The 24,042-nt window shown below is 36.5% G+C and overlaps 2 protein-coding genes across 5 annotated transcripts in view; one reads left to right on the top strand and one right to left on the bottom strand.

The window, feature by feature from the left end:
- LOC141435754 (uncharacterized) overlaps nucleotides 1-9,498 on the bottom strand; it is a 130,320-nt gene extending 120,822 nt beyond the window's left edge. Inside the window, exon 1 of one of the 3 annotated variants that reach the window (XM_074098544.1) lies at nucleotides 9,111-9,498. In XM_074098544.1, coding sequence (XP_073954645.1) covers nucleotides 9,111-9,214 — 104 coding nt within the window. In that variant the 5' untranslated portion in view covers nucleotides 9,215-9,498. Of the gene's footprint in view, nucleotides 1-404; nucleotides 692-2,575; nucleotides 2,812-9,110 lie in introns of those variants that run through there. The other 2 variants (XM_074098545.1, XM_074098543.1) reach the window with 2 other exon arrangements.
- Nucleotides 9,499-9,721: 223 nt separating this feature from the next.
- LOC141435758 (transmembrane 7 superfamily member 3-like) lies at nucleotides 9,722-23,970 on the top strand. Of its 2 annotated transcripts, XR_012452219.1 has the most exons (10): nucleotides 9,722-10,147; nucleotides 10,929-11,252; nucleotides 14,089-14,354; nucleotides 15,705-15,906; nucleotides 17,390-17,557; nucleotides 17,991-18,143; nucleotides 18,529-18,789; nucleotides 19,628-19,787; nucleotides 20,775-21,046; nucleotides 21,531-21,631. XR_012452219.1 is itself a non-coding variant. In XM_074098554.1 (9 exons), exons 1-9 carry the CDS (start codon nucleotides 10,093-10,095, stop codon nucleotides 21,604-21,606), a joined length of 1,665 nt encoding a protein of 554 aa, XP_073954655.1. In that variant the 5' UTR covers nucleotides 9,723-10,092; the 3' UTR covers nucleotides 21,607-23,970. The 2 variants fall into 2 exon arrangements, 1 of the variants encoding a protein (XP_073954655.1); XM_074098554.1 differs by lacking the exon at nucleotides 20,775-21,046 and having other exon boundaries at nucleotides 9,723-10,147; nucleotides 21,531-23,970.
- The last annotated feature ends 72 nt before the right edge of the window (nucleotides 23,971-24,042 follow it).

The following is a 24,042-nucleotide window of genomic DNA, read 5'->3' as shown; positions in this document are numbered from 1 at the left end:
AAGCCTTTTCGGCCGATACAACTTGTGGATTTAATTTAGGTAATTTATCGGAGTATGATATTAGAACGAGTTTGTTTTTATTTAATGTGAATATAAAGTTTGTAAACTTAAAATTGTGGGTTCTTGATTTTGTCGTTAGAGATAACTGAAACAGTAGAGATGGGGAAATAGATGATAAAAGCTGAGGCAGTGATGCGAGGCATAAATATTTTAAATATTAACAAGCGAGACACATTGTTTCAGCATTTGCATAACCCACAAAACAATAACTACACTACGGAAGACGTGAAGACTTACAATACTCTTAAGAGTTAAAATAACGACAAAAACAACAAACATGTTGAAGACGATACGATGACAAGTACGTGAGGGAAGCTAGATATAATCTTTCTGTAGATTCTTACCTATCAACATCATACAATTTCTTCTTTAGCTTCCCAGAAATCCAACTTTTAAAGGAGAGCATACGCACTGCACTTTTGTCAATGCGAATGCCAGCACCGAAACACTTCACTGTTTTTTCTACTGTATTCATTATTAACAATTAATAAATTATAACACACGACATCCTTCTAGCTTGGGTGACAAGGGACTATTGGGATGGCGTAGCCGTGACTCATAGGGAAGTTTTGTAGAACCTCATAACTAAACAGGTTATAAAGCAAACAATAATAAAACTTCAAGTAAAGAGAAGACTAACTAATTGGACACGACTGAAGTAATCGACTTCTAAAGATAAGTGTGATAGTAAAATTTCCGATAAGATAGCCGATTTGGACCAAGCAAATGATCTAATTCGGAAACAACTATTGCGTTGTGATTTAGCCCAACAAACGGGTCTAGGTGTAGACGACTGAGTGCTAAGAAAGGTGTTTATTGCACAAGAGGTTTAACACCAACATGAAGTTATATTCAGATCAAAGCGAATAGTACGGAAACACCAAGCAACCCATACCTACTCTTAAATTAAACAATTATATTTAGATAATACTTTTGAACAAAGCTGGCTAACGTATTAAATTACTGGAGAATTAGAAGTTCAGACATTATAAACATGAAATTTCAAGTGTGGATTATGTATTTGCGTCAAACCCTTGTCGAACCCTTATCTATCAATAATGATTTTACCACTCCAGATCTTATACGGGTCTTACAGTGCCAGTAGGAAAATTATTTTAATGGATTTCGACTGAAACCGCTACGTTCCCAGAAATATTATTTTCTAACTATGAAATCGGCTGCATCAACATAAGATTTATCTTAGAAATAAGTAGGGAACCTATCTAACCCGGGAAATGATAGAGATATTAAGTTAACAATATCATTTCCTGAGAAGAAAATGTCGTTGCGCAAGTTACAGATAGAAATAAAGTGTATCCAGTCAGAATAAAAATTGCTGCCAATTCGTCATCGATATCAAGGAACAACAAACGAGGTAATATTAAGTGTAAAAAAATGTATCAGTAAATCTGGCCTGGCCCCTGTACCACAAAAATTACAAGTGCTACAAATCAACATACTTAGTTATTAACTTTCTCATACAAAGAAGTGACAATTATGTAGGATTGTAGCATTTGAAACGTTTGCAGTATAGGGCCTTTTTTGCGATGTGAAAATGCTTTACGCATACTTTCCGTGGAAACATCGGCGTTTGTCCACTCTAGTATAGGGGCCTGGCCTGACTGTCTGGACATCAAAATGAACCCAGATTTCAAATGTTGTCATTGAACTCAATACCAGATAGGCACCTGTCCCAAGACCAAAATATCCAAAAATACTCGGTTCCGTTTAGCACGTACCTACTTACAATTGATAGTTTCATAAAGTAGTGTAGTATTTTCACCTGTAGCAATGTAAACTAAACTTAACTTTACGCGTGAGTATATTTTTAATAATTTGTATCCACTAGGTATTAGTTATAAATCTGATGGCACATAACGTACCATCAACAAAATGGGTGCCATAACCTTTTTTTACTTCAAACTTATTTTAAACTCTGCCTCAATGTGTGCACAAGGAATAGCTTTCCGCGAAATAGACTGGATGTTTTATCAACACCCATTGTGCCAACAAAGGCAGGTCAATGGGCTTCGTCGGCAGACTATTAGTGGTGATTGGGCGTGGGTCGTGAGTTCTCAATCCAAACGCAATATTTCTTCATAGAAAGCATAAAACAGTGACAACAATTGTTTCATCAAAAAACTTCCTGGCATATCTTTTTGAACAATAAGTGTGCTTGAAGAAAGAAATCAAGTCAAATAAAAACCCTCACATACTAAAACCGTTGAATATTTAACGCGATGTCGTCTATAAACATGGCTCATTAATACAAACAATTTGGTCTATCGTTACAGATGTTATCGACCTGATTGTAAATATTGAAGTAACACAGTGAGACCACGCGCGCACTGTCAACATTCAATAGATTCAATGTAATCAAACTGAATTACGAAACTACATAGCTAAGTGAAGGATAGTCCATTCAGAAAGTAAAATATTTTAAAATAGCTTTTTATTCAGCTTTCACTTCTAAAAACAACTGGAGCTAATTGAAATATGTACTAGAATAACAAACCTGAACATCCTCCTCATGTTTTTAAACGACACATTATTATTTTCGAAAATGTTAATTCTTAATTTCATTTTCACTTCACTATAACACTTCACTGTGTATTATGATAAATATTTTGTTTTACATTGAATTCTATGAAAAACCGATCGTGGACGTTATCTTTAGTTAAAATATTGATCTAAATGTTTACAACTTTACGATGAGCGTTGTGTGCGTTTCGATGGTCAAAAGTGACTAAACCGGCGACTGTTAGCCGATGAATCATAGAGGCAACAGGTCGCTTCACTTAGAACTTTTGGTTGCGGTATTTTTTTGCGAGTGCTTAACTGTTTATGGAAGTTGTGCCAGTGGTCTAATTTAGTCGCAAATTACGTTTCAACTGTGTCAACGGAGATATTGTTTTATTGCTAGACTAAAACTATCACTTCAAACGGTCAATGATTCAGAAAAATTTCAACAACAAACTATTATGGTTACCAAAGTGAACTGTAATAGAACCATAACAATAACGTTGAACGTATCAATCAAAAGTTATTAAAACTTATTAGTATATGAAAACTGGAAATCCCGATGAATCATTTAAATAGAATGGTCTGCTGGTTTCTTATCATCTTAAATTACATCACACCCATTTAATTAAACAAAATATGTATCTGGTCCTCATGAATATTGATTTAATATTTTTGTCACAGTTGTGACACTAAAATAATAAATTATGTATTCATTCACACGCGTCACTCACCAGTGCTTTGTGCAATCACCGATAGAATTGTTTATTTGACGATGCAGACCACATTTGTGACTACATTTACTATTGTTCTTGGATTATCTACGCTATGATGTGCAACACGGTCTTAAACGATTGTATAATTAAAAAGAGCTTAGACTTTAAAGATAAAATAAACATTACGCAACTAAAAGATATCTGCAATCCATTAGCAGATCATCAACTTACAAAGTTACAAACACAGGGATGCCATGAAGGTGGATAGAAAATTACGATCGAGTATTCTACAACAGAATTAGTACATCAAAATTCAAACTACAAAAATAAACAAGGCTTATGAACTAAAATAATTTCTTTGCTCACTCGCGAACTTTATGATAGCTAAGTTTATGCAAGATATATATTGATATATATTGTTATGTATTGATATGGACGTCCGCAAAGTAACGCCTGATTCAATAAATTATTTTAAATGTATGTAATTCAAGCGGGAAATACTATAGCAATAATATGTCTTGTTATTACTTTCTAATGTATCTTTCTATGTATAGTTTATAGAATATGTGTAAATAAATTATATTTTATCACAAAAAAAAAAATATGTCTTGTATGTACAGGAAAGGTAAAAGATTGACATTAATTTCCATCTATAAATAATGAGATTCAAAATTTGCTGGTGAATTAGCGAGTTTTTAATAATACGTATAATTAGGTAAGTAAGAAGTAATTCAAATAAAATTCAAATGTGAATCAACTAAATTAATGTCAAATACACCTGGTTATAAAGAGGACGTGAGCATATCAGTCAGATACACGTTATTCGGCTAGATGATGCTTTTGGCTGAAATCATCAAATATGAAAATATTTTTTATTGCACCAAAACTTCACATCAAATAAATCTCTGCTGCTAGTTATCATGCCGTGTCAAACAAAAGCTTGCGTGCAGAACTAAATCAATTTAATTAGGAGCTATTATACAAATTAAGGCTAACAGCCCGACAACAGACGAAATGGGTCGGTGATAAGCTTATTATCCGATTAATTTGTTTATTTTGGCTGGCCGTTACTTAGGGGAAATTAAATCGAGCCTTGTTAATGTAGATTAATTAGATCTCAGGTTAATTTTAAATGAGGTGTGAAAAAGAACAAGATCGATCTTAGTTAGTCCACCTTAGATTTGTTACACGCTCCGCAATGTATATGTATTCGTATACAAAGCAACGGAGGGTATTCATGATATGCGGTGTCGGCAAAAAATAAGTGTGTCAAGCCCACAAGGTCTCGAACGCACGCGCGTAGCGTTTAATGGACATACGTATGTGTGTGAGCATGATCGACGGATTCACTTTTATCCTTTTTCCTGTTGTATAAACTGCTAACCAGTTGATGATGATGATGATGATGATGACGATGATGAATTTCGGCATTCGGCAGCCAATGTTCGTTTATCCCAGGCATCCCGGCAACTTCAATGCCTGGTGCTGCATACAAATATGTAGGTGAACAGGTACGTATAGACAGACAGTCAGACAAAAGTTCAACGTACGTTCCTTAACATCGATTGGTGTCTGGCTCCTAGCCAAACACTTCATTTTATAATGGTTCGAGTTATCTTACTTCCTTAAATAGATAACCACTCTGTTAGATTGATATAAACCCAACCTATGAGAGTTAACTTGCCATGACTTTCATTTGAATGTAGCATTAAAGCTAGGCGGCTTTCAGGCATACATAAAGTAACGGAAACTAGCTATCGTTGACTTGACAGATACAATTCTGCAATCATAAATCCCAAAACCAAGAAAAATCTTAAAAATGTAATATTTTTAAGGTTTCGTAAGATTAGGAACTTTTATAACTTCGCCATATGCGTATTGTGCGTCCGTCCGTCTGCGGTTTAGCATAGAGACTGTTAGTACTAGGGAGCTGTAATTATAACGAAAACTGTCACAGCTAGTACGCTTCACGAGTAGTGGTTGATCAAAACTTAATATTGATACGGACTTGGCTGGTTTTCTTTTCATGTTAATTTGACTGATTGAGTGAGTACTAAAGCTAAACTTTTTTTTACTTTGTAACGCGTTTATTTGCTAATAAAAGTCAATTAAAAAACTAAAGCAGATCGTTGCGATTTCTATATTGCCTTTCTCTTTTGTTCTATTTGAAACTTTGAAAAATTCAGATAGCTTATAAATAATTTTCTGCCCTAAAGGCAGCTGTCTCACCGCCGGCGAGGAAACGATTGGCTATCGACTATTTTCTCGCTCAAGAAACGAACAAAAGATATAAGATCCTGTGTGAGTAAAAGAGACACATATATTAATAGTTGATCGCTGGCGGTTCACACTGCCGGCGAGAACTCGCTCTTACATCTTTTGTCGCAACGACAACAGCTATAAAACTCGCTGAGCTATAAAACTAGCTCAGCGATACTCGCTCAGCGCTGTTAGCTTGGCGGCCGCCCGGCTCGAGCAAGTGGAGTGAGTAATCGCCCGTTGTGCTCGAACACTTGCTTTTCACTGCTCGCTCACTCGTTTCTAGTTACTCGCTCTGCTCGCTTCTCGCTCATCGTCGACGGTGGGACAAGTGCCTTACGACCGAAGTTCAAGGTAAGCTCGATAAGAGAGTACTTTTACTTAATGAGTAAAATACCGCCCCTCCGATCGCCCATTAGGCAACTCACCCCCTTTCTATAATGCAGTAAAAGCTGCCAACGCACAACGGCATGAACCTCTCCGAAAAATACCTGTTCACCTAGTTAGTCTAGCTAGACTAGACACCAGGACGTCGACCTAGGTCGAAGGCGCATAGGACAAGGAAGTCGTTAAAATGTTGGTTACGGAGATTCCGAGTGTCCATAATTGTAAGCACGGGACGTGTCTAAGATTCCTTATAGACATTGCACCACTCTAGCACGAGCAACGACCGTAACTTTAGCACCATAACAGTGCTCTAGGATGCATTTAACGGCATCCTTGGTAGACTCCAGAATGCAAATAGACAGCAGCGCTTAGCAACTGCGTACCAAGTAACAATTTTGACGGAAGACGACTAGACGTTTACTTTTGATTTATTATCGAGCTTTTCAGACGATCATGGAAAGGATTGCCACGCGTTTTTCCGTTCTGTCGTCATATGATATAGGTTTGAAAATATGGGGTAATTAATTCAATGAATCAGCAACATTAAGCTCTTAAAATGATACATAAAATGAAATTAAGTAAATTTATTCCAGTTACATGACGTATGTAGTGCGTACGTGCCAATCACGATTCTACTTTAGATTCATACACGTAAGAATGGTCTCATTGGTCATCAAAGGATAATCGCCATAATGAAATAAGTAAGAGTAGGTTTTAGACCGAAGCGAGTAGAGTAGGTGTGCATCAAGGAAACTCCGTGCGACATGAGCAATGGTTTTCCCCAGTTTCTTATATGGTTTTCTAAAATATAGAAATTCCCGATTGGACATAAGACTGTGGGGATTAATCGATGACAACGGTAAATTACGTCGATGTTTTAATAATTTATCAGTATCCGTAATACGATACTAATGTATTTTTGTTTGATTAGCCATTGGTTATTTTTCAGCTTGCCGATTCCAAAAAAGTATACAACATACATTCTAAATAATACAACACGGTGGAGTTAATACTTAGTGACTACAGAATAACATGGTACTAGTGTTGCCTAATACTTTTTAGAAAACAATCTCAATCTCCCACTTATCTTGCACCTTTGCTGGGGTGGGTTCAGAAAAAAGTAGATACCTTAAATAGCATATTTAAAAAAATGTCTTTGGCCAGAAGTCTGCAACTGATGATTAGTCATTAATTACTAAGTAAACGCGAAAGAAATATTTTTGGAGAGATATTCATGACTAGCGTATGACATCACAATTCGCCTTTTGGTCATAAAACTTTGTTTCACCGCTGTGTAATAATTAAATAGCCTCTAAGCTATTAATAGATAGGTATATGATGAATGAGCCCACAAGCGAATAGGCATCGTAATGGCAATCGAATGACATAATGAATGATACAATGTAATGAAATGATCGAAGAAAACGATACTACTGTACTCTTAGACTTAGACGGCAGTAATTACCATTGCATGTCTTACAGAGTTGAGGATCGTTAGTATCAAAATAGGTACTGTATTTATAGAAGGCACAAAGCAGACACGTAGGTGCCTGACCCACAATTGAGTTTGTAGCTTATTTTCACAGGTAAGTACATATCCCAAGAGGTTACGGGCTTGTTTCATGACACTGTTTAAGTTTCTGTGATTTTATGTTACAGATATCCTTGATGCCGTCTCTGTTTAATCGAAGAAAGTAAGCAAACACGGCGTGATTGATATCTGAGACATAGATAACAGGAACTTAATACAGGGTGGTAAAACAGGGGACAAATGTGGCGAATTGCGTGGAAGTCTGGCGACTAAAATAAACTTGTACCTATGTAAGTTTTGCTTTCATTATGGTTACTTATTGGTAGGTTAGGTAGGCAGTAGGCAGTAAGAGCTAGGAGTAATTAAACGCAATAGATATGTAACATGTTGGTATAATCTCAGAAATTATTTTATAACTTTTTATTATCATTTAACTTGCAATTGTTTGTTATCTCTCCACTTAGTTACCCCAAAGCCAAAGCATCCAGACCTCTAAATCCGGCCCTGGCACGTACATTCAACAAAAGGTAGGTAAATTCAGCAAAAAAAAACTTGTAAGTAGGTACTAAAAATGTTTTTTAACGAACACATCAACTTTTGAATACACACATGGATATAAATATAAAGTATGTAAGTACTGTAAATACGTACTGCAAATTTAAGATAAATTTTAAATACCTACCTACTGTAAAATTTTAAATTTAGGGACCCCTGCCCTGAAAAATTTAGAACTTTAAGTAAGTAAGTAGTACTTACATAAAGTAACAGTATTCAAAGATGATGGATGACGTTTTAACTAAGACAAATAAGTAATAGGTAATTTGTAATACAAATAGAAGTAGGTAGGTGTGGCTAATGAAATAAGCGAATAACAGCGTAAAAAGACTTTGTTCGATTCCTAGTAAACTAGTAACTAATTCCATTAGTTAGGCCAGTAGCAGCTAGCCTAGGTACTAATAGGTAAGGTCGCGTGCGTGAATCTACCTAAATACCTAAAATGAATCCTTAATTATCTACACAACGTACATACCTGGCTTTACGCAGCAGGTTTGCTTGCACTATGGGTAGGATAGCTAAGTTAATAAGCAGACTACTTTAGGTTATATAAATACGTAGGTACTTACTAGGTAGGTATAATCACTAAGGAATTGAGATATTAAGGTTGTAAGATGCACACATGCTCATGCTACAGTTTCACCAGTAGGTAGATCATAAACTTGATGGCTTTAGCCTTGTCTTCAATCCTATAATTGGTGTTTTCAATAAATTCTGCCGCTGCATCAAGGAGGCACATCCAAGTAGGTATCTATATAGGAACCTATATTCTAAACAGATCTGTACTAATACTGTAGGTACTATTCAATCTATTCTAAATACACAACGACACTTACAAGAACCCATGATAAGTCGTTTAGTTAGTCGTTATCAAGACGACGTTGTGTGATAAGCACGTAAACATGGAAAAAATACTACTAACAATTGTCAGAGCCTATTGTTTATAAAGACAACATCGATTCTTGTTAGTCTTGAATAGCAGAAAAAAGGTGGGCAACGACTACTGGTAAGCGAGTCTTGAAAGCAACATCAGAAAATATCACAGCAAAGAAAGAATTTTCGCAAAACATCAAGGGGCTTACCTCGTAAATGGACCACTCCTTTTCGTTATTAGTGTAAGTATTTTCGTAACAGTCCGCCCATCGCCCTTGCGGGCAGCGTCCAACAACTCTTGGCCTCTGCCCATGGCCCATTTAATATATAACTCCACACACAAAAACACCACAATGCTTCATCATATCAATTTTTTACACTAGATTTCACTACACACTACTACTTCATTGATCGCGCCGCCATGTTTATTTCAATCTGACGTGAGTGCGCTCTAGCGGCCGGCAAGAGAATCGATATTCAGCTCTCGTATCACGTCACGACACTGACATAATTCTAGGAATCGCACGAACATTGCAGTTTTTAGAAATTAATTTCCATTTTAAATGTACCAGGAATGTATTACAGTCAGTGTTTTTTTTTTCTATCGTTTTATACTGATAGATACTCGAAAAAATAGAAAGAAACGCGTTTTATGTATTTCGCTACTCAAGTTGCAGCACTTCATAGCAATATCTGTCTCGCTTGCTCTTGTAGACATTTATATTACTCTCTCTCTCTTACTTGCCAACCGAACATGCACTTTGCTTCATTCGTTCTTGCATTCAACATTCGTTCTTAAATGTCAATCCAGCCATCCATCCACCCCACCTGTCAGTTCACTTGACTTCACTCACATGCCATTGTTTTGATTAGTTGAATACGTCGTTCGTCTTTTTTCCATGAAAATTAATGCCTATAAATATACAAGTTACAATTAATTAATTATATTTCGCTGTGTAAAAATGAGAACTGTCCTGAATTAGTAACAAGTAGGGAAATGTGTTTCTGTGAAATTTTGTGTCTGTCAAAAATTTAGTGCACAGCTGATTTCTGTTGACAGTCCGGATAAATAATTGGTTTATAAAAACACCTACTCCATTGCACATCATCTTGTGTTGTTACATATCATATCGAGTGTTTGTGAGTCATGTTCATGTTGTGATACGATACGATCTTTCAAGAAGAAACAAAATGCTTCCATATATTTTTGTGATATTTTGTATTTGTGCTTCATCCAATGCTCAAGGTACTTATGTGATATTTTAGCTGTAGGTAAAATATTTTATTTACATTTTAAAAAAATTAAATACTTGCTGCAAGGTTGTCTTCAATTTTGTTGGTTGTTAGTTTTATTGATATGCTTCTTTCTATTGTTTAGCAACTACCAAATAGATCCTATTCTAAAATTATGATACTTACCAAAAAAGTTGTAAGTATAGGACAATGACAAACAAGTTGTTTTAAAAAATACAAACCAAACTAAGAAATATTCATAAGGATATTTTACTTAACTTCTTAACTTTAGATTTAGTTTCTCAATTATATGCAATGTTTTTTTTAATTTTTATGCATTTAGAATTCATAAATATGGACCATTTGGCTAAGCACTGACAACTTTTTGACAAAACATACTATAAAGGGATTTTAAATTAATATATTTGCTACCTAAATCCATATTTGGAGAGGTTTGACTAGATTGCAATGCCTTTTTATTCTTCACCTCATTTGTTTGTTTCAAATCTAGCAAGTTAGCTTTGATTCACTTCCAATAATAAGATGGAGTCAAAATTTGATAAAAGTACACATAGGTATTAGGTTAGATGACAAGGCAAGTACAAAAAAAAGCTTGTATAAATTTTTTATTTCTAACAAAATCATAGTATTGTTTCTAATACTCAACTTTTTCTACAACAACATTGTCGAGAAATGTCACGGGCATCAATCCCAAAATCTAGGCCGTGTCACCCCTTTCTACCGCTATCCTGAGCCTTTGAGTGAGACAAACTCATCTATACTTTTTGTTTCAGGGCAAACATTTATTATAGAGCTCAACAAAACCACCACACCCGAGAATGCGGAATTATACAGCAACATTATTGAAATCAAGGGTTTATCAGCTATCCAATTTGATTTCATAAATATCAATCCGAATGTCTCTTTTATTATATTTCAAGCACACAGCTATTTGTACAATATAACTATGTACAATAATACAACAATTAATTCTACTGTAACTGGAACAAGTGTTGGGTTATACAGTCCAGTAGACCCATTAGCTATATTCCATATTATTAATCCGAATGAAAATGATTTGAAAATACTAATAGCTGTGCATGGCTATGACAATACAGGTAAGTAACAAAGTTTTATCGCAATACTTAAGCATTACCTTATCGTACTGATACATATTATAAATATGTCGGCCAGATAGCCCAGTGGTTAGAGGCCCTGACTATGAAGCTTGTGCTTCCGGGTTCGATTCCTGGTCAGTGCAGATATATGTATGAAAAATAGAAAAGTTTGTTCTTGAGTCTTGGGTGTTGAATATGTAAGTTAAGTACCTATGTATCAATCTATATACTTAAGTATGTTTATCCGTTGTCTGGTACCCATAAACACAAGGTTTGTTTACTTTGGGACTAGGTCAATCGGTTGTATGTAAGTAGGTATAGTAATTTTTGGTAATTCCTATGAAAATTACCAAAGCCCTGATTTATTTATGATTTATTATTTATTTAGTTACGCTCTGGTGGATTGTGTATTATTTTTTGCGTAGTTTAGTTCAAAACATTTTAAATTAGCTTGGTTTACATAAATTTTGTGTTAGTCAGCAATCCTTCAAACTGATATAAGGAAAATGTATTTATTTAAAAATGTTTCCCCTTATTACATGTGTCGCAGAAATGTGTGTGCAAAAAGTTTTTTTTTTCTGTATTTTTATCCAAAATATCCTCAAAACTATGTATGAAAACTGTATTAACGGAGTACTAACATACTGACGTAGTCAACTACAAAGATATTGATATGGTCAGTCACAAAAATATTAATGTATGTATAGGTATTTTTGTAACTTTGTATGTACAATATCTTTGTAGTTGACTATACAGAAAACATTGAGTGATGTGCAAAGGATAAAACTTAGTGAGTCATCTGTATATTGTACAGTTTTATCCTCTAATAGCTAAAAGAGGTACATGTTGACTTATAATATTTTTTTACCTCGATTTTTGTCCACGGATAATGACTAGTGGTATTTATTTTATGTATGTATATGTAAGTTATTGCCCTTACTTTGAAATGGTAAATACTCCATGATAAATGGATTGCCATTTATCATGACACTGACCTAAGACATTATCATTGTGTAAATAAAGCTATGTAGATACATTGTGCATTCATGAAAAAAGTATTAATCAACTATGGATCCTGTTTCTACTAATTAGGGTACTTTATCTTTTAATATGTTGCTGACTGCAACTGGTAAATGAAATGTGTAATTTGATCTCGAGAAAGTACATAGATCTCTTAATTTAATTGTCTTTTTTTCTATTTAATCAAGTATAATTATTAAGAACAAATCAGTTACGGACATAAAAAATAGTTGATTATCATAGCACAGGGCTTCCCAAACTGTGCGTCGCGACATTGACCCAGGGGCTTCGCGTGTTGATCTCTTTTTATTTTTATGCTTACCTATATGTTTTGATTTCGTTCTTATTTTTAAATAAAAAATATAAATGTCCATCTAAATAGTAATTAATAGTAGATTGTACAACAAGAGCACAAAACGAGACCCAAGACGTTCATTCATATTTGCAGGTGGTAGGACATTGTGCAAGGTCCGCCCGGATTGCTACCACCATCTTGCTCGCTAATCCTGCCGTGAAGCAGCAGTGCTTGCACTGTTGTGTTTCGGCGTGGAGAGTAAGACAGCCGGTGAATTTACTGGCACGTGAGGTATCCCATCTTAGGCCTCTAGGTTTTCAACGCGTCTGCAATACCCCTGGTGTTGCAGATGTTTATGGGCGGTGGTGATCTTTTACCATCAGGAGACCCACTTGCTCGTTTTCCATCCAGTCGTACGACCCCACCCGAGCCGGTACGGCGAGGGTGGATGGACACGTCGAGGGGAAAATGGGTTTAATGCTCGAGTTTTACACTCTGCTTTTCACTTAGATTGCGAGGAAATGAAATAGCAACAGTGGAAACAATAGTTCACTTTTAATGTACCTTTTATTTTTTATGCATTATTATAATATATTTTTTTTAATTTTACTGATTTATTATGATTGGTTTGATTGATTTTTAGTTTTATAGAAATTAAAAATTATTTAAAAAATATGTACAAACTTTTTTGTTTGTGGCTGTTGACACCTGACCTGATTACCTTGGTCTTACGTTGGTCTTAAACGAAGATTTTATTTTATGCACTAGAACATAAAAAGTCATTTTATGTCGCCTAGATACATAAACACGAACTTTACAAACTTTTAAAACACTATTTTTGATAGATTAACTGTTATAGGCTAGTACTAAAATTGGTAAGTGTTTTTGGGGACTGGGTTAAGGGCGTCCCAAGTCCCAAGGGCGTCACAGAACAAATAAGTTTGGGAAGCCCGTGGTACTGATGACAGACAACACATAGACCACTGGAGCTAGAGCTTTGAAATTTGGCAGACATATCTGAAGTATCATGGAGGTGTAAGGAAAGATTTTTCGGAGTTCCCGTGGGATAGGGAACTAGCCTATTTTAGAGATAGTGAACTGTAAAAGGGTGAATATTCGAGAGTTTCAACCGGTCGGTTAAACGTCATTACCATCCCACGTTTACTAGCACAACGGAAGGACAAGTTGCAAAATTTTTTTATCACGCAAAATTTAGGATCGGTATTGTCTTTAGTTTTGACAAAAATATAACCACGATCATCATCTCTTTCAATAGTGATTGCTGAAACGGTAATGACGAAAAAAAACGCCGCAAAAACGCTGAATATTTACCGAAAACGATAATAAGTATCGGGAAAACGATAGTATCAGCGGTTTTCCAAGTTGATGAAGTTAAAAAAGTTGCACCCGCGCCGGGCGTAGCCGGGGCGAGGCAGTTCTAGATACATAATATTCTAATCATTACGCGTATGAATTCAAAAAGTTCTATGTAACGTATTTTTACTTTTTATGTTTCTCTAGCCCCAATACCTGGTGGATGTAACATGGAAATGCCAGTTCCAACGGCCCCCTTCCTCAAAACCGAAATCTCTCCCAATAAAGACTACATCACCGTCGACGGAGCAGCCCCAAGAGATGACCTCAGTATATCTTGCGACATACCTCGTAACAAGGACATGGAGTTCTACAGAATCTATCTGCCTGAGAGGGATTTTAGTATCGATACCTATTTCGGAGGTATCAAGGCCATGATGAATTTTGATAGTATAAAGGAGATCGGTGAGATTGTAAGTATTTTTCTATCTTCTTAGTTGCATAGTCTTCTTTCGGTAAGGATGTCTTCTCGTCCAATACGAAGCGTTGGCAGTCTGGACTAGGTGGACTGACGACATCGTAAGAGTCGCGGGCAACGTGGATGCAAGTGGCGAGTGGTCGTTCATTGTGGCGTTCTAAGGGGGAGGCCTTTGTTCAGCAGTGGACGTCTTTTGGCTGATGATTTATTTAGGGAATAGTTAGGGATTTTTGAACGTCGTCTTCGGCGCTACCCTAAAACGACGGAACACCACACCCTCCGGCCAGAAGTCGGAGCGCAGGAACATCTGCTGGTGCTTGGCAGGCACTTGGAGTCTAAATGAGCTCAAATTGTTAGCCCTTTGAGACTCGAGTGGGATGATGGACAGCTCTAGCTGGGCTCCTTGTAACCGGGCCTTTACTGCCTCGCGGACCTGCTCGAACACCTTCTCAGGCGTCGTCGTCTTGTCCAACCGAGACAGGTACTCCAGCTCCCTCGCTACTGCAGCTTGAATACACAGGAACGGTCCCACGCTGATTGCGATTGCTATTAGAAAGCGTTTCCGATTCACTGCGAGTAAAGCTATCATCACGCGCAATAACTTTCTGCGCTGGTTGATCGGCGGCCACAGGCTGCTCCTGCGTTCCCTTTGCAGAGTATGATGATGATGAGTCGCTACACTCTTGACACGACCACTCCGTAGTGGTCGTCGGTTGCAGAGTACTGCACCTCTATGATGACTCTCTTGGGAAAATAGTGTGGTAGTTTCCCTTTGCCTTCCACAACGCAATGCTAGAGTAGGTACGGAGTTTGTAGTTGACAATAGAGAGCGCTGCTGCCCGCTCTCACATCAGATTTCTTAGTCCCCTAGTCTTTTACGACACACACGGGAGCAGATGGGTCCATGCCAAACCGGGTACGACACGGACTCCTTAAGTATGTATAAGAAAATAAAAAAGGAGGCGGTCAATTCACCACTAGTTTTTTTTGTATGGTCCATCGATGTCTTCGCCGGCTGTGAACCGACTTCGACGACTCTATTTTGAACGTAGACCTTTGTCAACCACAATACCACAGATAAAAAATCCTGAACATTTAAAGGTGTGTTTACGTTCAGTATAACGAAATCATCATCCGCTTTTAAACATCGCGATTTTAAACATCTATTTATGTATAGTGACGACCGAATTTTAATCTGTGGCCGTACAATTGCATTCACCATCTTTGTCTACCCTCACCCTATACCGTGTGACAGAAAGAAGTGAAAACGATTGTGATTCCGAGTGCATTAGACAAAGCCTCTGGTTATGTTTATAGCTTGAGAATATTTTTATGTTAATTTTAGATCCCAAAGACAAGTGTGACAAATCTCCGGCGTACTCTTAGTGCATACCCTGGCACAGGTTCCGTGTACGTCGCAGTAGCAACTAAAGTTATTGGCGTTAACAATTCTGGAGTGTTAAAAGAAATCATCAAACATTCGGTTTACGTACCAATCGTCAACTACGCTTGCTCACCATTGGTTGAGGACGACTGCGAGCTACTTAGTAAGTGCTTTTATATAGTTTGTTTTACAGAGCGAAGGTACGCGATCAAAGATCTCCAGGGCTACTACGAAACTCGAAGTTCGTGTCGTGCGGTCCCTCTGACACTTATACTATTTAGTACAAGAGCGAGAGGGACGGTACGACACGAACTTCGAGTTTCGTAGTAGCACTGCTGCTTTTCATTTTGCGTTCCAATGTATTCCGCTGATACAATACAATACATCAGAAGCGTAAATTACGCAACATAATTTCAGCATGATTACGCCTGCTGGGTATTGAAAATTCTAGCAACACATTAGCCGATTTTACTTCACGTTTTGTTATGATCAGCCACGGAACTTTGGTGAATATCCGATTTAAATTCGGTTGTATTTGCGCCTGAATGTGACGTAATCTCGGCAAATGTGCTGTTAGTAATTGAAACAACATTACGGGCGTAATTTTGGCAAAATGTGCTTCTAGACCTATCTAACAATATCCTACCGACTCTGCCATTCCTCATAAAGCACAGCACCGCCACTTTAAAGACTAGTTTATAGTAGGCTATTTTCTTCCTAGAAAATGTGCAATAGATGTAGGTAGATCAAAAAAGCTCTTTTTCCCAAAGCTTTCTTGAATTTGTTATTAGTAGATTGATAACCAAGGGTGGAAAGTGACCCATTTCACCTGAGATATTTCAGGCGCTCGAACGAAGTGAGAAGAGAGTGATATCCAGCCTCCAACGGTACCTTTTCCAACGGTGCCTCGGCCGAGTATAAAAAAAAATCTAGTTGGTCACGACCAAAAAGTTTATATACCTACAAAACTGGAGGTTGAACGCTGAACGAAGAAGGTTTACCTTTTATTACTTATTTGTATATTCCATCTCTTTCTTTCACATTTCACGAATGACATCCATCTCTTTCTTAACCTAACTAAAGAAAGAGATGGAATATGTTCGTGACGTAATAAAGATGAAATTTCTTGTTTTAAACGGATGTTCGGCGTTCAACCTCCACTGTTGTATATAAGCTTCTTGGTCACGACGTGCATCTAGATGGCCATGTCGAAACGTGAAAAAAAAGTGTCATTGACGTAAATTTAAAAAAAATACTTTCCACCCTAGAGAAGAAAACGCAATTTTCCACCCGGCTATCTACTCATGAAAATTAAACTTTCCGAACAGGAGAGATGAAAAATATTTTTAATATTAACATCAGAACAAAAACCAGAAGCTGGCGAAACCCGACTTCGTCATTCCTTGCCGCTTGCTTTCTTGTACAGTCCGGGTCATATACGAGTATTTATACACCTTTTTGCCACTAAGTATATTAAAGTTTACCTATGCATATATTTGACGCTATAGTTGTATAGATATTTATGCCCTCGATTGTACCTACCAACGATTCACAGGCCCAAGCGATTAATACATTTAACATTTGTTTTCTACGTGTTCTCGAAACGTTTCAAATAAATACCTAACATTATTTTTCCTCTCCAATAGCCGACATTCTATCGAAGCTGCTATGCGCCTCGCTTCTCTTCCTAGGCCTCTTTGTATGCTTCTTCGGTCACCGGTTCTTCAAAACGGAGATGTTTATCTTCGGGATGCTATCCGGGGTGATCGTCACTTACATACTCATCGCGATAATATCCGAGATCGAACAAGCACGTGAGTTTAGTCATACTGTTTCTTATGTCTACTTATTTATTATTTGGTGGGATTCAGGTGGCCAGATGTTGTTCATTGTGGTGTCTATTAGGATGGGGTTTGCTCACATTTCACTCGCTAAAATATATATTTTTCAGTTGCCACATGTGTCGAATTTGAATGGGTTTAAAACACCCTTGTTTATCACAAGAGAAATCCTTAAAACCACCCACCACCACCACCTTTAAATAAATTTACAGAACTATTTTTAGCTAAATTTTTGGTCCTTTTTACCCAACTGTTATGTTATGTTATGTTTTTCGAATGCATATTTTTTGTAAAGGTTTTTTTTTATATTCGTCACTCAACATGATGCACGTCTGCTAACGAAACTTGTAGTTCATTGAAATATATTTATTTATACTAATCGCCCCCTCCCTCTCATCTGTTGCAGCTCTCCTAGGGGCCTCGTTTCTCTCCGGCATACTGTTCGGATTCATCTGGCTAACATTCTGGTGGTTCTACGGTATTCCAGTATTCTCTGTCCTGCTCTGCACCCTCAACTTTGGGTTCTTCTCGGCTTGCGTACTCTATAACCAGATGCCTGGTAAGTTTTTTTTTATTCTAAATAGGAAAGAATTTACATTATTTTTTTCGTGTGAGTTATAAACTTACCCCTTGCAATGGTCATGTTTTTTTTGATGAACATAACCATACAGAATATGGTAGAAGATTGATAACACAAGTAAAAGAGCGATGTTATATACAAATACAAATCTTTACAAAAATATTACTTGTTTAATACCGATAGTATAATTAGTAGTAAAATTATATGAAAATAAAACACTTAGATATTAAAACAACCAAATGTAACGGCTACCGAACCCTATCCTGGCTGTGTCCGACATGGCCAGTTTTTTAAATCAAAGAAAACCTCACGTCTTGGAAAACTTTATAGAAACATTCACTATAAAATATTTCCTTATTTTCAGGGGGCCTTGTAATGATAATGGAGGATCTAAACTTTTGGACGATATTCCTCTTAATAATGTTTATAGCATCCTTAACTCTGGTCACCGCTACGTACCCAGCTAACGTGCTATGTTGTGCTATTCTCGGCGCGTACGCAGCTATATATCCTATCGACTACTGCTTAGGGTCTAATTTGAAGTACATCATCATCAATACTGTGAGGCGTGCTACTGTGGAGAAGTTCAACTTAGCTGTGCTGTCAACGCCTTTCGAACTTAACGGTACTTACCTACACTTACTTACATACATAATAATAAATATTTTTTCAAACATGCAATGAAATATTGATGTTCCTTTAAATAGGCTGCGAAGTATCACGTTTCAGGTGCGGCTAGCTAGACGTGAGGTCGTTAATAGAATTTCATATAAAATTGCAGGCCTGCCTGCAAGATGCTCTTTTTTAATTTCAATTCCACATAAATTTGTGGCACAGATCATGGCGATCAGACTTCAAAAAAACTCCAAAGTATCAAAGTTTTTATTTTTATTTCATTGCATGTTCATAATTCGGCCGGCATCCCGTTGCTTCCCGCCCTCTGTAGTAATGTACTAATAAATGATTTATGGCCGTTGGGGCCGTAAAGTTCTCGAAGAGGCCGCGGATCGGCAAGCGCAGCGTAGGACGTCCACCAACGAGATGGACCGATGACCTGGTTCAAGCCGCGGGATCAAGGTAAATGCAGGCCAATCGAAGCGACTGGAGGTCCAACAGTGGTCGCCCTACGGCTGATATGATGATGATGATGATGATGATGATGATGATAAAAAATGAGATATTTCTAACACTACCTTTTTGCTAAGGGGAAATATTTGACTAGCTAGAAGAACGAGAGTCACCGACATAGCCAAGCGAATTAGCTCGTTGAAGTGGCAATGGGCAAGTCTGAACAGATAGCCGTTGGGGGCGAAAAGTTCTCTAATGGTGACGATGGGCAAGCGCAGCACAGGACGTCCACCAAAGAGATAAACGGATGACTTAGTCAAAGCTGCTGGCTCACGGTAGATGCATGTAGGCCATAAAATCAAATAAAAAAAAATACAAACTTTTTTTTTTCTCAGATGCCATCCTAACTTTACTCTGGGTGATGCTAGCTACCACCGGCTTCTTGTTCCAACACTACCACAACAGAGGCAAGCCGCCCTTCCCCCCACCGCCAAGAAACATTCGAGAAAGACCAGAAGATTACAACTATGGTGTCCGCCCCACTACCAACTCACGGTACGTGTTCATACCCTCCTTCGGTCAGTCGGGTAAAAAAAGGAACATGTTATGGCATGTTTTAAACGTTGATGTGTTTTAGGGTTTCATGCCCGAAGGGTGACAAATACAACTACAACCCTATTAGTGTGGCGGTGCTGTCCGTCTGTTTATCTGTCGGCTGTATCTCAAGCACCGTAATAGGTAGCTGAAATTTATACATAATGTGTATTTCTATTGCCGCTATAAGAAATAATATAATTAAAAAATTAGGGGGTCTCCTGACTGATATAAAAAGACCCCACGCAGCGTACGTTTTACTAGAAACATGGGGCTCTGCCCACACTGGATATACCGTGTAGCCCGGAGATAAAATGATGATGATGATGATGATGGTGAATTAATAGTACAACCTACCTACTTTAATATATTTCTAAAATCACATCAACGTTTCGGGCTCATTGCAGCGACCGTTGTCAAGAGTAGACGGAAGCATTGGACATCACTTTCGTTTCGCTGCGTGACCCTCACTTGATAGTGTTTTGTACAAATGTACACCTTATACACACTAAACAAAACACCGAAATAAACACGCTTCTTATATACCCCACCTTTCATTCCTGTTTTCTGTATCGCTTACTATTTCTGGTATACAATAAAGAGTCATTGTAATGCTATTGTATTGGATGTGTTTCTAGAGCTGGTAGATTTTTTTGACATTCATAAGTGTCTGTCATAGCCTAAATTGAATAAAGATATTTTGATAGTATTTGACTTTGAATTTGACCTCCAGCTATCTAAAGACAAAATTACGTCCAAGTTCGTTTTAACATAAATTATCAAACAAATAAATTCTCGTGGATTCCCAAAAATGGTACCTTCGACTTATTGTTGCTCCACTAAAAACTAAAAAACTACTGTGCCAAATCTTATGACTAAACGATCTCAAGATTTTATCCCTATCCCGTGGGAATATCCGAATAAAAAGTAGCTTTTCTGTTATTTCAGATCTCCAGCTATCTACGCATACTAAATTTTATCGAAATCCGTCCAGCCATTTTAACTTGAATGAGTAACAAACACACGCACGCACTCGTACTCACAAACCTTCGCATTTTTCATAATATTAACAAGACATAGGATTTTTACACAGCATAAAATATTATAATAGTAAAAATATGTCTCAAAATGTGAGAACTATTTTTAAATAATTTCTTGAATCAGGCGTTACTTTGCGGAGGTCCATATACCACAGTATGGGGTCTATTATTAATGAGCAGGTAAATTTAGTTTCATCTCCCTTGCTACGGCTTGGATCTAATTTCAGCAATGGTAGTTAATAAAACATGCCTTGACAGTAAATAAATAAAAATCAAGGTAGTTCTGAAGGACGGTTAAAAATTTTATTAATAAATTGTGGGTAGTTTTGTTTTGTTTCATAAAACGTATGTGGGTACTTGGGGAGTTACAGTGACAAGTTAAAACGGTGGTTGTGGTTCGTTAGTCTAACAACTGGTAGCATGGTGTACGGTTGTGTCACTCTGAAGATGAGCTCTGGTTGAGTTCGAAACGCGTCAGTGTAGTGTGGTGGTGGTGATAGATGGGTTTGTGTGATTTGTGTGTGTTCTTACAGTGTGGAGGTGGAGGAACTGCATGAACACGCATAATTTGCATAAGCTTAGCTATCGTAAGGTCGCGGGTGAGCAAGGAAATTCTTTTAGTTCACTAATTTCTAACACTAACACGGTTATTTCTATTTTTCAGGTCAACTCCGATTATATCTGGCAGAGCTACACCTCAAGCAATCCCTACAAACGAAAGGACACCCTTACTGGCCTAAAACCAAAGAATAAAATTAAATACTAGCAGAAGCCAGTCTCGATTCTTATAAACCAACAGATAATCTGATTCACTATCTCTTTCTCGTCGTTTCATAAAAAGAAAAAGTGTGATTGCGATTAACAAAACGTTTTTCACTGTCATTATGCTTATCCATATAATATAAAGGTTGACATTTTTATGTCTTACGCTTAGAATCGTTAAAAACAATTGAATTTTTCAAAATTTGATCTCGCTTTTGGGAAACAATATATTTAAGGATATAACTAGGTATTTTAAATGATTACGGCTATGATTATTTTTATAATGATACTTATATAAATATGCTTTATTATTATATTATTAATTTTAGGCTCTCTTTACGGTTGATTAACTAAAGTAATCATCTTGGCTGACCACCAGAAAACTACAACTGTCTCTTTCTGACGCTAACGTTGGAAAGAGACGGCTGTGCATATAGACTAGTTGTGTGAAAGACCTGTAAGATTTTAAATACAAACGTCACATCTTAACCATTTCACCAGTAATTTTATGCTACAAATCGAATCAACTAAATCATGTTTTTCTTTAATGCTAATGAATGGAGTTCACTAAATTGAAATCATAACACTAGTTTAATGATTAATGAGTATGAATTCTGTTATGCGACAGTCATTTTTGTGCATCGATGGAACTTTTTTCAGTCAGTGCTCTGTATGTTCTCTACCGTTTAATATTGTCCAACTAATTGAACTCTATCAAATTATCTTTTGCTGCAATACTGAATGGTTGGAGAAGATTTATGTAGGTAATTTTTGAAGTGGTGAAATGGTGAATTTGGCATTAGTTAGTTTTAATTTTAGTCTTATTGCAACCAAATATTTTTAACTATTAAGACTGTTGCCATTTGTGATAGTTTTTTATGTATGTACTATATTTAATAATTATGATTAATAATTATTATATGATACGCGGAATATGAAAATGTCCAGTCTGCTAGTTTAATAACTAGCAGCGCTAAAGTACCTACTACCTTTATCACTTAAATAATATGTCTTTTGTGTTTTGTTTAATTTGTCATAGCAACAAAGTACTTACTAATAAATAGTGATGGACAAAAAATCTGGTTGATGATGATGATGATGTGGAACCCCCACTAGGGATCAAAAATCAGGTTAGTAAAATTTAATTCATACGCGTATCCAAAATAATATACATTTTGATACTTTTTATGCTTCCATTTTAAACACACATACTTAGTGATACTAGTATTATAAGATCTTACATTATTTTTTCTTCTTTGACAAAAAATTGTAAGCGTAGTTTTGAAAAATTTAAATCGAAAAGGCTAGACGTTTTTACTTCTTATTTCTAGTGTTTAAATGCATGTGTCTCTTTCTTTCTTCAATAGCTAGAATGGGAGATACATAGCGACAAAAAGTCACAGACATATGTGCGACTAAACACTTTAGCAAACAAAACAAACTTAATAAAAGCTTTATAACATTGCAAATTAAACTCCCAATCCGTTTAACCAGAATTCAGAAAATCTATAGAAAAAGATTAAGCATTCAAATCAAATGCAGTATCGGAGGGATGGACAGACAAAATCTAAACCAATTATAAGCGTAGATAATCTACAATTGTTAGACAGGGGCCTTAACTATGCGTGTTTTTGATAGAATTCCATTATAGGGTGTGTGGGGTGAGTTGCGCATGACACAGGGAATATTTAAGGCTCACTCATTTGAGAAATGTGTAGTTTGGAAACCTTACATTTTTTAATTTAGTTTTATAAAACTACCCTGATGTGTAATTGTTGATACTGTGACCTGAAATTCGAGATAGGAACCAATTTAAGCCGTACCCAGAGACATAAATTAAAATTTAATTGGCCATTATAATAGTCATTTCCATGTCATAAAAATACTTTGTGACATCACTCAGTAAAAGCTTCATAATGGCAGTAAAATTAATTTAAAAAAAAATCGTCCACTGCTCCGATTTTAGCCTGATTTTCTTAGTATGTGCAATAACTGTTTTCTATAATTATTGCATTGAATTTATCGTGCATTCCAAAATTGAGCTTATTTAGAAAGGCTTGCTGTATTTCACTGCCTTATTAAGTAAATATAATTATAATATGGTTGTATCATCAGTTATAGTGTAAGTCAAATGTAAATGTAACCGTAGGTCTTATCGCACAAGGTTCGATTTTGCATATCTTTAAGTTGGATACTACAACTATTTGTTAAAATTTGTACTTATCTATAGATACCCTGTTAATGTGTATTTTTTAATTAGTCCTAATAATTATGCTTTCCGTAGTTGAAAATCTATGATAAAATATCCGCCAATGCTGTTTAAATAAACTATATTTCTATAATCACTCTTTAATAATTACCTCACGTAACGTTTAAAATTCACCATACTGTGCCCAGATCACTATAATGCTACA

The sequence above is a fragment of the Choristoneura fumiferana genome, chromosome 15, assembly GCF_025370935.1.
Source record: "Choristoneura fumiferana chromosome 15, NRCan_CFum_1, whole genome shotgun sequence".
Lineage (NCBI taxonomy): Eukaryota > Metazoa > Arthropoda > Insecta > Lepidoptera > Tortricidae > Choristoneura > Choristoneura fumiferana.
The sequence above is the reverse complement of the archived record's forward strand: the minus strand, read 5'-3'. Positions and strand labels throughout refer to the sequence as shown.

Bases quoted from the DNA above. Each gene is read 5' to 3' on its own strand.
- LOC141435758 (XM_074098554.1), top strand. From the start codon at position 10,093: ATGCTTCCATATATTTTTGTGATATTTTGTATTTGTGCTTCATCCAAT. The intron at 10,148-10,928 runs GTACTTATGTGA...TTTTTGTTTCAG, and splicing joins TGCTTCATCCAATGCTCAAG to GGCAAACATTTATTATAGAG. The intron at 14,355-15,704 runs GTAAGTATTTTT...TGTTAATTTTAG, and splicing joins TAAAGGAGATCGGTGAGATT to ATCCCAAAGACAAGTGTGAC.